Source organism: Argiope bruennichi, chromosome 1 (assembly GCF_947563725.1).
Source record: "Argiope bruennichi chromosome 1, qqArgBrue1.1, whole genome shotgun sequence".
In the NCBI taxonomy this organism is placed as follows: Eukaryota; Metazoa; Arthropoda; class Arachnida; order Araneae; family Araneidae; genus Argiope; species Argiope bruennichi.
Window position 1 is genome coordinate 58,849,918 of NC_079151.1, and position 15,996 is coordinate 58,865,913.

At 26.7% G+C, this 15,996-nt stretch overlaps 1 protein-coding gene across 1 annotated transcript in view; it reads right to left on the bottom strand.

Moving 5' to 3' along the window:
- The window catches only part of LOC129966709 (uncharacterized), a 119,293-nt gene that overhangs the window by 16,066 nt on the left and 87,231 nt on the right, over positions 1-15,996 (bottom strand). Inside the window, exon 2 of the mRNA XM_056081235.1 lies at positions 2,924-3,025. Within this exon, the coding sequence (XP_055937210.1) occupies positions 2,924-3,025 (102 nt within the window). The remainder of the gene's footprint in view (positions 1-2,923; positions 3,026-15,996) is intronic.

The following is a 15,996-nucleotide window of genomic DNA, read 5'->3' on the forward strand; positions in this document are numbered from 1 at the left end:
ATAAAGTTCTATTGCTGATGATTTTTCTAGACACATCTAATTTTGTATATTGTAAAGTTAAGCCTACCTTTCGTGTAAAAGAAACGAATCTATATGAAGCAAAATTAAAAAGAATTTTATTAAAAAATTTTGTTTAATATTTTTTTTTTACAAAATCTAAATCTGCATCTTGCATGAATAGCATTTAAATCTTACGCCCATTTCGGAGACATAAATATTTTTCAATTTGACTGAACCTTTTTCTTGAAAATATGTGATCTTAGTGACAACTTTTAATCGAATTCACATTTTGAATTAAAAAATCATTTTTTATTAAAGTGCACACGTTACAGAGTTTCTGAGTAAGATATAAGCAGAAAGAGTTTCTGAACAATGTTAAGAAATGCAAGCCGAATTTTTAAGCATCTTTAAATTAGCACAATTTGAAGTGAATTTTAGTTTCCATTTCAAAATATACTTAGCTTCATAAACTGAATAAATTTTAAATATTATATTATTTTTCATTAAATGTTATAATAGAAAACAAAGTTGCAATCTCAGAGTTAAACCTCATAAATTTCACTAAGTATTTTCGATTTTCAAACGTAACATTTGGCAATCGAAATAAGTGCACAAATCTGCTTTTGCAGTCTATCAGTTAATTAACTTAATGTTTTTTCGTTGCAAATGAAATTAAGTGGCAAGCATCTTAGGAAAAAATTCTGTCCCTTCAGCGATAGTTTAGGATGAGAGCTACTTAAAAAGAGAAATCTTAAGCTCTTTTTGCTTAGAAAGAAAAGGAGGGAAGATGTTTTAACTTAAAGAAACACTCAAGTTCCTGAGTAACTTCTAATCATAAGTACCTATTATACTTGACATGTTATTACTGTTAATAAAATGAAGCGTGAAGAAAATGAACCTGAAGTTTAAGTGGAAAAAATCCTTAATACTTTTTTCATGTTTACCCAATCGGAGTATAAATTAATTTAATGTCACTGAAAATTTCTTCGCTTGCATCAGAAGACAACGAAGGTAATTATAGCTCAATATAGTCTACCAGTTTCTTTCAAATATTTTTTAAAGCTCGGTGGTGATATTTTCGCATACACATGCATTTTCCAAAACTGAGCTGTTCTGTTAAAAGAAAAATGTTTTTAATTGCTTAATTTTTCCTTAAAAGCACGCATCACATAAAATTAGAGTAAAAAAATTTATCTTATGTAATAAATAATTCCCGATTTTAATGCTGAGAATTATATTTTTTGTGGTGAAATTTACTTTATGGAATGTTTATTACCGAACAAGTAAAAATTTCATTTAATTAATGCTAATTAAATTGCTTGTTCTAAAACTGCAAAAACAAGTTTATTATAAATAGTATAATTAATTAATTAAATGAATTCAAATAATAAAATGATATTTCTGGGCTTGTTACTTTCTGTCTTATCTTAAAATGCCATGCTGGAATAATATATTTGTTGAGAAAGAGAAATTACAGTTATGAAAACTTAATACAGAAAAAAGATAATTCTTCATAACACACTCTTTTTGAAACAATTAAAAATTTTAAATGAAGTCGGAAGTTTAAGAAAATAAAATCATAAGATAAATAGTCTATAATAAGAAAGTTTAATTACTCGCATTTTTATTAAAATAAAAAATTTTCCAGTAATTATTATTATGTATTTGTTATTATTAAAATTAATTTCTTATAGACTAATTATACCCATAATATATATATATTAAAAATTTACTGTTTGATCTTTTTAACAGCGTTAATTGATTTACATTTATTTTCAGATTTTAAATTGTATTTTCTTATAAAATAAGAAAAGGTTATTAAATTAATTTTTGCAAGTGCATTAATACTTATTTTATTAATGTTGCACATTTATTCATTTATTTCATTATATTGTTTGCTTCATTAACATTGTATAAGTAAAGTAAACCAATTATTGTTGAACTGACACTGACCTTGACACTGATATGTAAGTGAATAGGAATAAACTTTATTTATTTTGACATTAATAGTTAATATTTTCTTTGCGTCCATTTGCTTTACGGCTTCAGTTTCTTTAATTTCTAATTTCATTCATTAATTTGTTAATTGCTTTAAAAATAGAATTTTGAGGAAAAGTATTTACATTTAATTGCAATACGTGGAATTTCACATTCTAACATTATATATAATATCCCCATGTTGTCATATGGGAAAGTAGATTATATATAATAAAAAAATTGTAATTAAAATTTTTACAAATTCTTGTTTCCTTTGAAATGTAAATAAATTAAAATTTCTAGAAACTACATACAATTTTGTATCTTCTCTCCTAAGAACATACGTAAGATCCTTTTAGCAATTATTATTTATTTTCAGTTAAAAGTATTTAAAAAATAAATAAATGTTTTCTTAATATTTGCAATCGTGATTTCTACCTTGTAGTAAGAAGTAGTTACAGTTGTGGTCATGCGAATATCCGGGCGGTTTATTTTTTACATAAAGACAAGGATTAGATTAGCTATATTAATATTAATATTTCAGATTCATTCTGCATAATGACAAACACGCGATCAGAATTGCCTTAGAGATCTTTTTTTGTGAATCATTCGTCGATTAATGAAAATAGTGACAATTCAGATTTGAAAAATCGTTCTTATATCAAAAATTTAATGTATTTGCAAAAATAATCATTTGATATTAAGAACAATTTTTCTTTATGTTAGCAGATCCAATAATAAAAAAATAAATTCTTCTAGAATTTGAAGTCAAAAATAATCCCCGCCAGGTATTCATTTTGGCAAAATGAATGAAAGAACTTAAATGCATTGGAATAATTCAATAGAAAACGCATGCATTATTTTCTTCTACAAACATAAGCCTATTTTATTGAAACAATATCAAGCACTTAATTTTAAAAAGGCAACAAATACATGACCCACTTACATGCATATTGGTAATGGTCGTATTTTGCTGTAAACAGGATTCAATATTCTTGATCTGAGGTTGAACTTTCAATGTTATGCTGTACTTTGTGACTTTTCCGGCCTATAAAAAATGATAAATAAGTATTTGAAATATATTTATAAATTTATGAATACATATATATTCAAATATATAAATTTATGAATGCATTTTTTAATGTTTGGAATGAATAAATTATTATTAGGGATTGCAATACCGGTATACCGGGATACCGAATACCGGTATTTTGAGCCATTTGTACAATTTTGTAATACCGGTATTCACAAGTTTAAATACCGGTTTTTCGGTATTTACTAGAAATTTTTAAAATTGTCTCCACTCTATGTTCAGGTATCGCGAACATAGCAAAATAGTATACGTTTTTGTTTTTATGTCTCCATAACGGGAGAAATTAATTATCTAATTAATGGCTGAATTAATTGCTTAAATCTAAATGAGCGAAACATGGATTATCCCTGAAAGAAAATATTGTATCCATAACGACTGGTGATGCAACAATTATGAAAAAAGTTGGAAAGTTGATTGATGCAAATCAGCAGTTGTGATATGCACATGGAATTCAATTAGGAGTAATAGATGTATTATACCAAAAAAATAAAGTACAGAAGAATCCAAATATTGTGGATATAGAAATTTCGGATTCCAACTCTGAAAAGAGTAAGATTGAGAGTGATATTGACAATGAAGATAATGACAATGTGATTGTTGAAGAAGATATTGCTAATGAGTATGAAATATAAATCTATCAAGAATCGCTTCCTATAATTTATAAAGTTCAAAAAATTGTTAAGATATTTAAACGTTCCCCTATAAAAATAGGATATATTTCTAAAATATATACTAACTGAAAATAAAACAGAATATATGTTAATATTAGATTCTAAAACACGTTGGAACTGTTTACTCCTAATGATGGAACGATTTTTGAAACTGGGAAATCCAATCAAAAAATGATTGATTGGATTTCCCAGTCCAATGATTTTAAAATTTGAATTTAAAATTTTTTCCAATGATTTTAAAAATGAAAATGAAAAAGAAGAAAAGAAAAGATCCAATTCAAATCTGATTAAGTTTAGAGTAAATTTTCTTAATATTTTTTACCCACAAACCTATCCACATTCGGAAGAATTCGGTTTAATGATCGAAGATTATGATGTCACTACTGTCCAGAGTGAAAAGGAATTTTCTCTTGAACAAAAATTAGAATTAGTGATAAATAAAATTTCAAAAAACCAAAATACAATACAGAAATCAGTTATATCCAAAACCATCCGAAGAGAAATCGATTTATTTGAAGGTGAGGGATTTAGAGGTAAATACTTGGAAAAAGTATATCGCGCATTGTTAACAGTACCACCAACTACCGTAGATGCCGAAAGAGCGTTTTCAATAGCTGGTAATTTTTACACAAAATTACTTTTCAGGCTTAATGACAGTACCATTGATGCATTATGTTTTTGAAGATCACATTTCAAAAATTTGTAATAGTACCACAGACTGAATAGTGATATTTACACTTTTTTTGTGATTTAAATAAATAAGATGTTTCTTTACTTTTTTGTGATTAAATACTGTTATAATTTATAAGTTACAAATTATTTTTTGTGATATTTACACTCTAAAACAAAACTGGCAAATAAAACAAAGAAACACCTGTGTTTTCTTTCTTTTTCTAAAATTTCTAATACCGGTATTAAGATTTAAAAAATACCGAATACCGGTATTGAAATTTTGGTCCGGTATTGCAATCCCTAATTATTATGTACTTAACGAAATAGAGCATCAAACAAGTTGTCATTCAGTACTAGATATTGCATAGGTTCTATCATTTTAACAATTTTTGGTATTATTATTATTTTATATGTAATTTTCTTTTTAATATTTATTATATATTTTAGGTAAGAAATGAACTTTTTCCTTAGGTAATTTACAAGTGAAAAAGTATATTAAGACAAAGATTCATAAAATATTTCTACATATTTTTTTGAATTATTAAAGGAGGTTCCATGTAAATCATTGTTAAAATGTAATATATTTAAACGTCTAAAAAGGCAGCATACCTATTAAATTTAATATATATAGCATATATTTATATTTATTGCGGGAAATCATAACTGATGTAAAATTAGTTGCTTTATATTTTCATAAATAATATTTGTCATATAATTTAAACTCAGTTATTTATTTATCCAATTTATTAAACTCATTTATTATTCCAATTTTACATATCTGATTTTGAAATATCTGCTCAAACATATTTTAAGAAAAATAATGCTTAAAACATACCAGATTATTCAAACATAACAGAAAAATTTAAACGTTTAGTGATTGTTAAAACCTTCTCAATAAAATTAAATCATAGAAATCCCAAAGTATCATCTAATGATTGAAATGAATAATCTTTAATTGTCAGTCTAACTTTGTATATTGTAAAATAATCTGAATAAATATCTTATAGTATTTACAAATTTCATATTTTTGAACTACTTATATATTTGACAAAACTATAATTCGACAAACGAGATTTACTCTGAGACTTATACCGTTTTCATTCTTCCAAGAATAGTTGTCAGAAGCAGTATATATTAAACTACCAAGAATGAACTGCATTGTACCTGTTTTGCTTAATTCAAGATGAAATAACTTTTCATAAGTTCTAAGATAGAAAATCGTGATGGAAAATACAAACATTTTATTTGAAGCAAATCTGTATGCAAATTGTGATGTCAATAGATTAAGAAGTATTTTAAAATCCTTTATTCTAATACATAAAATAATGATTGTAAATACAACAAAAAGTTATTTGTTTATAAAACAAACAAACACACATTCATTTTAAAAAATTAAATTAATCATTAGCATTCCTTATACTTTAAAAAAAGTTTTAAAAAATATGTATAATGGCTGCACATGAATTATTTTATTTCCACATTTTTCTCGTCTTAACCTTTCATAAGTCATGGGAAGTATGCTTCCCACAAATTAATCAATCTTTGTCTAAACTTATGTTGATTGCCATAAATTCTGACAAATTTTTCAACAAGACAGAAGCTTTGATGCTTTAGTTACTTATCTTACACAAAATGGTGCGTCTTTATTTGTTGCTTAGTTATTAATTAACTAAATTAATTAATTAATCACATTGCATTTATATGAAAAGCTAAATGGATCACTTTTCTTAAGCCAACCTCAATCCTAAAAATATTTTAATATACCATGACTTGAAAAAAAATGGCCTTTTAAAGGGTTAAAATCAAAAACCTGCATGAGTACTCCATCAGTTTCAACAAGATGCAAGATGTGTATCATTTCAAGTAATTTCTTCTGAAATGCGGATTAGTTTCGCGGTTACTAATTATTCTGAATAAGCTTATTTCTTCCATGCCAAATCAAATGCAAAATTTAAAGAAAACTAAAAAATTAAATGATGGTTTAATGTACACCAAAAGACAGTTTAATTTTTTAATTTAAATAACAGAGATCGTGACTTTTCGCCTTGCATTTCTTTTTGAACTTTTTTTTTAACTGTTTTATCTTCGAGTTTTATTTTTTGCTGCACGAAATGTGTTATTGCTACTAATTGGAAACGGTTTGTTAGGTAATCTAATTGAAATTCTCTTTTAACATCTTCAAATAAAACTTGTAGAATTCTTAGTTTGTAGTTTGTGTTTCCTAGTCACGATTATCTCTAATGAATCAAGGGAAAAAACGTTTGTCAAATTTATAGCGTTCTAGAAAATTGAAGTAGCTGAAAAAATCTTGAGATATATATATTTTTTTTAATTTGAAATTGAAACAGCTATGGAGCTTTGCAGTCTTGAGAAAAGTAAAATTAGTCTTTAAAATTATTTAATTTCTAGAATAAAATAAAATATTGAAGAAAATGAAAAAAAAATCAAAATTATTCATCAGCTTTTGCACTATTTTAAATTCAAATGAAGCTTCAAATTCAAATTCAATTTATATTTCAAATTCTGATTCGTTTTTCATGATCATATTTTTTCCCCGATTCATTTTCCGGTATAATTTAATGAAATAAAAAATAATGTTGAGAAAGTGGTTAAATTGTGATTTATTATAAGGCATTAAAACATTTGCATTCTACAGGTGATTTTTGTTTTGAAAAAATAAAGGCTTAATAGGTTCCACTTAAAGATAAAAATTATAAGTTGGGATATATTTTGATTTTTTTATGCTATATTAAGATCGCATTTTAAAGCAACAGGAGAATGAACCACTTATAAACATTCTTCAGATAGTTAGAATGATGCCTGAATTCCCTTCTCTCCTCCTTCACTAAAATACTAGTGGGAAAAGCAGCACTTTCTTTTTGTGTAAAGCCGACCACCTTACCACCACTGAATGAGGCAGTACCGACAGATTCAAGAAGGGGCCAAAGGCCTTATAGTATAAGTCCCTCATTCCCTTCCTGAATTTCGAGCGCTAAATATTTTTATAGATATTCATTTAATCTCTAAACATGCAGTGCTTAGCCCTCTGTTGGCTCAAAAACAAATCTGGCAGGCAAATCTAATGTGTTTCAATATCTTTCTCCTGTTCTAAAATAAGGGGTAATCGTATTTTAGTAATCTCCTTTCTTTATCAGATGATTAGACCAACAAATTTATTTAATTCGATAGTTTTTTGGGATATAGTTAATATTATCCTAAATTCATGATCGCAATTTGATTGAGAAAAATTTTTAAAGTTAAAAACGATTAACATATGGTTTGCAATATCTACTTTTTTATCAAGAGTGTGTACTGATTTTTATAGTGGTATACTATTTTTATAGTGGTTGACTATTTTATAGTGGTATCATTAAAATTTTTTCTAAATTATGTTAATGTTCCAACTTTGCTCCAAGTTCAATTAAAATGGCCCAGAAATTCTATGATCTCTAATTCAAATAATCGGACCCAAATTATGGGGTTTGCGGGGAGAATGCGGCGATGGAAATCCCTTAGTGAACGAGGAAGCCTTCCTCAGTGAGTGAGAATTCCGGGAAAAAGTAATTTGAGTTCGAGATGATGTGGTTGAACGTCAATTGACTGACACCAAAGGAATTTCGTTTTCTTATTTCTGTATTATTGAGTAACATTTTATCTTTTTTCAAGATTTTATTATTTTCTGCTTTTAATAGTCATTTTTTTTATAATATTCAAGTTCATTTAATTTATAACTTGACTATTTAAACCAATGTTGATTATCTAAAATGCTTTTAATTTTTTTAAAATTTTTGAAATATATATATATATATATATATTACACTGATTTCTTTTCTATTATCCTTTTAAATATCCCCATAAAGAATAGTTATCACGTCAAAATTAATGAAATTATGATAAATGACTTTTAATAGTGAATATTTCTATTTTTTTTCTGTGCTTGCCCTGCGTAGTGTGTCCGACGATGATTTAACAGATATTAAGAAAAAAAATAAATAAAAGAAAATATTTAATTGTGTATCGTTTCAAAGAAACAAGTTTTAATACCTTGGAAATATAGCAAATTATGAAATTTAAATTTAATAATAAAAAACACTAATTCAAAATAGTAAAAAAATTGCAATTTTTTTTTGTCTGATCAATGTATTTTAATACAAAGCTATTCAGGACTGTTGAGTTAGTCATATAGTTGAAAAATGAATAAACCACAATGGCTTTGAAAAAAAGTTGAAACCATGAAAAAAAATTCAGTTTTAAAATTTAAACGACATTTTATTTTAATTCAAAAATTTTGACTACAACATTTTTGTGAATTTTATAAAGGTGCTAAGTTAAACTATCTAGAAAATACTTAATAATTAAGATGGCATGGTTTAGGAGTCCTTAAAGTTTCAGGGTTGATTGGCAACTGCCTGTAATAAATATTTCATAATTTAACCATGGAAAGATGTTTCATTCTCAACATCCAGTTTGTATTAGACCAATATACATGGCGTACTTTTGATATAATTTAGTTTGAAACTCAGAAACTTCCAGAGTGAAAGGTTAAGACTTATCACCATGATATATTGCAACCAAAAGTAATAATAAAAGAAATTTTTAACTATGATTGCCTAAAGATAATTTGTAATTTTTTTTAGATATTAATTTTAATTTTCCAAGGATATTTTTAAATAATCTATAAAAAACTTTATACTTAATCTTCAAATACATTCTTTTTTTTCTTCTTATTTCTGTTTCTGGAATGTAAAAAGAGAATATTTTATATTTTTTTCCCTATTGAAAATTACGGAAATTATAAAATTATGCTTTCCACAAGCCAAAATAAAAAGAATATTAATTTAAAATTCGCTTTCTTTCCATCAAAACCTTTGTATCTCCGTAAAAAATTTGATTCCGCAATTTAGAAAACAATGCCTAACTTCTTTATTACAGAAACTACAACAACAGTTTTAAACATCATATAACCTTTTTTTTTTTCAAATTAATTATCAAACAAAGAAAGTTTACATCTTAACGCTTCACGCACCGCCTCCAAAATCCGCTTGCCTGCCCTTCAAAGTTTCCTATTTCGGAAGGAAACTTCGTGATACGGTTGAGGGCGAAGTAATAGAAATGTAAAACAGTCTCTTCATAAAGATAAGGCAGGAAAAGGAAAAACAGCCCGCGATTTTTATACAGAAACTTTATCCTGAAAGTTTACTCGTTCTGTCACTCAACCTGGCCGGGAGAGAAAAAGACGAGAAATTTACGATCCAGGTTCCCAGCATCGTCCTAAAAATAATGGATTCTCCCTGCAGCTAACTCGGAAAAGAAGGATTTTATACAGTGTATATCATGGCACTTTGATGGGGGAAAGTAGGCCCTGTTAGAAAGTTTCCCTTATGGATGGATATTTTTCAAACTTCCGAGCTAATTGAAAGTAACCAAGTATAAACTTTCAAAGGTAGTTGCCATTTAACATTGAGTAAAGTTATTTATGGGCCATGTAAAGGACCGAGCGTTTGTCAAAGTGTATTGTTAAAGGTTTTTTACGAAGCTGTTTTTCTTCTTTTTCTTAGTGAGTTAATGTTTGTCGAGCGCTGTAAAAGCAAAAAACTTTGTTGTTCCAAATAGCCATGAATAACTGGGCTTAATAGGAACAGAAGGGAAAGCAAGAAATGTTGAGTTTTGCGGTCTTTGATTTTGTCGATGAACAAATAAAAATGTACTGTCAAGAAATCGACTTTTTTTATTGACACCATGAGTAATTTAACGTTTGCTGCTTCATTTTTGAAAATAAAATTTTCGATTTCACTCTTTACGTTAAAGTCATAATAGGTAATGTCTTTCTTTAAAAGTTTTTTTCACATGTAACAATTTTTTTGTAGTAACCGAGACGTCTTTTAAAAGTATATAAGGCTTATTTGAAAAACTTATTTGCCCTTAAAATGATTATAAAGGAAAAAGAGATAGGCTTAACGAATGTAACATTCAGAAAGCTACTCAGATTTTTTTTTTTTATCATCTAAGTATTGGATTTCTCAAAGCAATTGTTGAGTATTAAATTTGAAATATGTAGCAATTTTCTGCAGTTGAGTCATCTTTTTTAAAATATGTAAGGTTCGTTTGAAAAAAATTATTAACTTATTTGCCTTTAACATGATTATAAAGGAGGCAAGGTATAAACTTAATGACTGTATTATTCAGAAAGTTCCTTAGAATTTTTTTCTTTATCTCTAAGTATTTAGTTTCTCCAAAAAATGGCACCACTGGTTATTTGATTATGTTTATACATAAAGATTAAAATTAAAAGCTACAATTAAATTAAGTGTAATAATATTGCCGCATTGAAAACAGCCAGTCGACTTTCCATGGCCGAATGGTCATAGCAACCTCATAATCAAGAGATTGTGAGTTCGAATCTCGCTGGAGACAATGTCATTCACATTCTGTGTAAATATTTCATTATTTGATTTTATGCTTTCCTTTATTTCATGTTCCAGAAGGTTCTGGGCATTTCTTTAGTTTACCAGACAAGTGTTCTGGATTTTTCTTACTGTCTCCAGAAAAGTATTCTGGAACTTTTCCTGCTAGTATAAAAGCAGAGGATCTGTCATTCACTGTATTCTCTGTTCTGAGTTCAGTTAATAAATTGGTTTAGCTCTACTTCTTGTGTGTGTCATTGAGTTCCACACTCAAGTACCTACGTGACAGTATCGATATTTCGAAAACAACTGTAAACCCATAATCTTTAATAAGATATTATCAGTGCCTCTCCCCTTTTCTTAACATGAATATTTCATCAAAAAGTGAGAGGTACCTTGTTTATAACAATCTTGAAAATAAAATGAGTCTTTTTTTAAATATATATATATTAGCAAAAATAACATATTTATGATAATTTTGGTGTACAAACTGTATTTATGAAACTCCATCGGTTGTCAATATGTTTTAAATTGCAAGAAAAATTAAAAATAGTAATTATCCAGCTAGAACAACTGGACTGCTTTCTCAATTGTGTTTTCATGTGAAACGTCATGACATCTAAATGCGTTATCAGTGGTCCTTTATCCTTCATCCCTTACAGGTACATTACTTCACTTACATCCTCTGTGGAAAAAAAATAGAGTTCGCCAGCTAAACCCCTTAACTGATTTCAAAAAAATGTAATTTTATACGGAAGCTCGTAACTTCTAAATAATTTAGATTTTATGATGTCTTTCAAAAGCAAAGGGTTGAGAGGGCAAGTCCAATGAAAAAATCTTTAATTTTTCTTCTTTTTAGAGAAATTTGTAACACCATGGACATAAAAAGTTTACTTTTTAAAATATATTTATATTATTATGTTTAGTTACTATTTTGTAGAGGAGTATAATTTAAAATAAAATTGGACTGTTTGTTAGATAACTGAATAATTCGAAAATAAATATATTATTGTAGAAAAGTATTAAAAATTAAAGCTCCTTTGAGCGATGAAGTTCAATGTCTTTAAAATTTTCATTATAATTTATGGTAAATTAGAATAAGTAAAAATCCTTGTAGGAAAAATAATATTTATTTATCTGTTACAATTAAAAATAAAAGAATGCATATGTGAGCTAATTTATACGTCATAAGCTTTTAAATGAAGAAATATTAGTGTATCCAAGAAAATGGTTTGAGCTGGGAAACTTTACAGTAGTTTTGTCCAACAGAGAATGAACAATAAAATAGTTATTTTCACATTTTTCCGGAACAAGTGGGGAAAGGGAAGATCATAATTGATAATATATTTGGAAGGCATCAACTTTCAAATGAAACGGAAATTGACGAAATAGTGATTGAGATTAGGTGACTGGTTCAATAATTTTGTCAATTATTTTAAATATATAGCTTTTAGATTTTACTAAATTTTGAAATATTTTTTTATTGATACATTTAATTGCATATATATATATATATATATATATAAATTTTTGCATTTAATTTTATTAACTGTCTATTTGGAAATTCAGAGTCTATTTTTAAATATGCATTTTAATATCATTTACAATTCAATACAAATTTTACACAATTAATCAATGTTTAATCTTTTTTTTCTTCGGCAGAAAACGGCTTATATTTCTTTTTATTGTTAAAAAAGTATTTTATATTCAGCTCATTCCTATCCGATCGACAGTAAACAATTTTTTTTAACAATACAAGCTCATTTTTGGAACAATGAAATTAGATCCAAAATAAACAGCCAAATCTTTCCATCACAAAGCATTCATTCTAAGTGTTTTTAGGGGTGGAAATACGTGGAAGTTCTTTGTTCTCTATCACCCCACCAATTTAATGGAAAAAAGATCGGACTGCTGGTTGAACGATCACGCAAGCGTTTGTGATTTTATTCTTTTCTATCAGATTATCGGATTCCATTTTAGTCACTTTGGTGAAACCTCACCTTCCTCGAACAAGGTTTTGGGACATGTAATGTTCTTTTTTTCCCCCTTCTTTTAAATTTGTTTCCGGATGAAAACATTAAAGCAAAATCTCTTTTATAGCTTCAGATTGTTCTAACTCACCACCTATCCTACCGAAAAATGAGTTTTTAAATTAAACTGATGTTCCGCCGGGGTGCGCGGTTTCTGGTCGTTTAATTTTTATCGAAAGATCGGAAAAATAGATTAAAGTGCTTTATATTGGTTTGAGTTTCGAAAAAAAATCAGTACATTCTATTTTGGGGTGATGTGAAATACAATCTAGAATAGATAGGATGGTTCTTTTTTAGTTTGAACTTACAGTTTTCAATTGTAAGAATATAAATATTTCATTTATGATTTGTCAGGTATACTGTATAAAAAATGTTTATTAATAATATTGTAATTAAATTTAGTATTAAGAAAACTTTAATTTTTCTTCTTTTCAAAGAAATATATAACACCATGCATGTAAAAGTTTTAGTTTTTGTAAATGTTTATAATATTGTTATGCTTTGTTACTATTTTATAGATGAGTAAAATTTTAAGTAACATTTGATTGTTTGTTAGCTAATTGAATAATTTGCAAATAAATATTCTATAATTTTAAAATAATTATAAATAAAATAAATAATTATAAATTAATAATAATTATAAAATAAATAATAATTTGCAAATAATAAAATAATAATAATATTTGCAAATATTACTGAAGAATCATTACAAATTAAAGTTCTTTTGCACTATTAAGCTTAATGTTTATAAAATTTGCACTATGATCTATGGTAAATTAGCATAAGTAAAGATCCTTAAAGAAAAGATGATATTTATATCTGCTATAATTAATAATGAAAGAAAGAATATATATGCCAATTTATAAAATAAATTTAAATTAAATCAAGAATTAATATTAATTTTGTAAATTAATCTAAAAAGGTGATAAGTATCAATATTAGGAAGAAAGTTATATATGTTTTTGCCACATAAAAAATGTTGAAATCATTTTATAGTAGCTTGAAACCTAAAAGTTAGATAGGAAGTAAACGGAATTTGGGGATTTTAATGAAAAGAAATTTTAAAACTAAAAAAATTCTTTCTATAATATTTGACATATGATCAAAAAGATATTTTTGATAATTAATTTTTGTAATTAAAATAAATATAGACTTAGGCCATTAAATTTCTTCAAATTAAAAGTGGATAATTTGATAGAGATATTGCATTGCATCTTATTATCATGAAGCTGAAAATATTTGTTTCAGATACTAAAGTTTGAAATGCATATTTAAACCAAGTATTCTTTGAATCGAAATTTTTATAAGAAATTGAACATTTTGATAATAAAGTAATTAATGCACAAGACAAATATCGTAAATTGAAATGATAATATGAAGACATTCTGATGATATATGGTAAAATAATTTCAAAAAGGTCAATATATCATGTCTTATCAGTCAATCAGCGTAATAATCCACATTTTTAGAATGCATCTTAAAATATTCAAAACCAAACATTTCTTTCATTCTCTCGATACAGTTTTATCTAAAAGAATTACGATTTCGAAAAAGAACGTTTAATTAAGTCCAGACTAGAAAACGATTCCGAGACGGAACAAAAAATAATGCGCCACAAAATCTGCTCAAAGAATCCATTTCTTTTGCACACAAATGTGAAGTTCTTTATTTTGCATAAACTAGGTCAGAGAGCGAAATTATAACAAAGAACTTATGATGGCACAGCTCCAGCTAAAAAAAAGGATGGAGTAAAAAAATAAGATTTTTTTTGGGGGAAACAAACCGGTTTTTTTGACGAAACTAATATATCAAAACGAAGAAAAGTACAATACACATAAACAAAAGGAAAAAAAGTATTTTTTAAATGTTCTTTTTGAGGCAGAATAATCTATGTCATCGATTTTCTGCTGAAACATAGGGAGATACATTCTGTTATAGAATGCCATAGATTAGGATTGATTTTGCAGAACTAAAGTAGAACAAAAAGGGATAATTCAAAAATAACATCGAAAATTCTACGCTCATTGGATTCCAATATTGAGAATTTCAAATATCCTTATTTTAGTTCTGAAGAAGTTTTATTTTTAGAACGTAAGATCAGTTGAAGTATAGCTTGTAAGTTTCCACTTATTTTTTGTATAAGAAAATGCCCTACATTATCAAAGAATGTCGATAAAATGAAAAGAGGACAAATAAATGTCACCGATACTTAAATCTTTTTAGAAAATTATTAAACTAAATTTATATTTTTGAGAATTTGATTTTTGGCAATTGTTATAAGCATTTTTGAATTTCTTAGTTGATTTTTAAAGATAAATAATTGTAACTAAAACGTAAAAATTTTTTAATAAAATTTGGTGCAATGTTTTAATATGTTTAAGTCAGCATCGAATGTTAGACTAAATCCGATGAAAGAACAATACTTTTTTTAATCTGCATTTTTGTGTTTATGTAAACAACGTGATAACTACTATAAAACTCAACAATTCAATCGAATGAAATTTATTTAAATAGGTGTGATAAAATGTGATCTTCCAATTAAAATCGCAATTCTGTAACAAATTTTGATGTCAATCAATCGAAAAGAAGGCATCTAAAATGTATATTGGATTTCTTTACCAAACTATGAAACACAAAGCTCTAATCTATACGGCCCTGTCACTCTACGCTTGTTTTCGAATAATAGTAAGAAAATGCCTTTATTGTAAAGCAGACTCCAATTCCTTTATAATAATTATCTGAGCATTCATTGCCTCATTCAAAACATTTTCTAGGTTCATAATTTTCTAGCAAGGAGATGGAAATAACAATTTATTAAATATTATGTAATACAATTTGAGGAAAACCTCTGCCGCTGTTTTTTAAATTCATAAAACATTTCTTTCCATTATCATTTATATTTGCAGACTCAGAATCTTTCATACACATAAAGATCTCATACCAGAAAAGAAACACATTTTGGAAACTTCAGAACATTACATATATAAATAAATCCAAAACATGAAATAGGAAAAAAGGAAGAATGTTTTGCATTCTTATACAAATGTTGACACAATGACACTTTGACATGTCACTTCCAATTAAAGTGATTTTATTTATTTCACGGTCAAAATTAATGTAAACTAAAGTGCCATCCTAATTTAAATCAA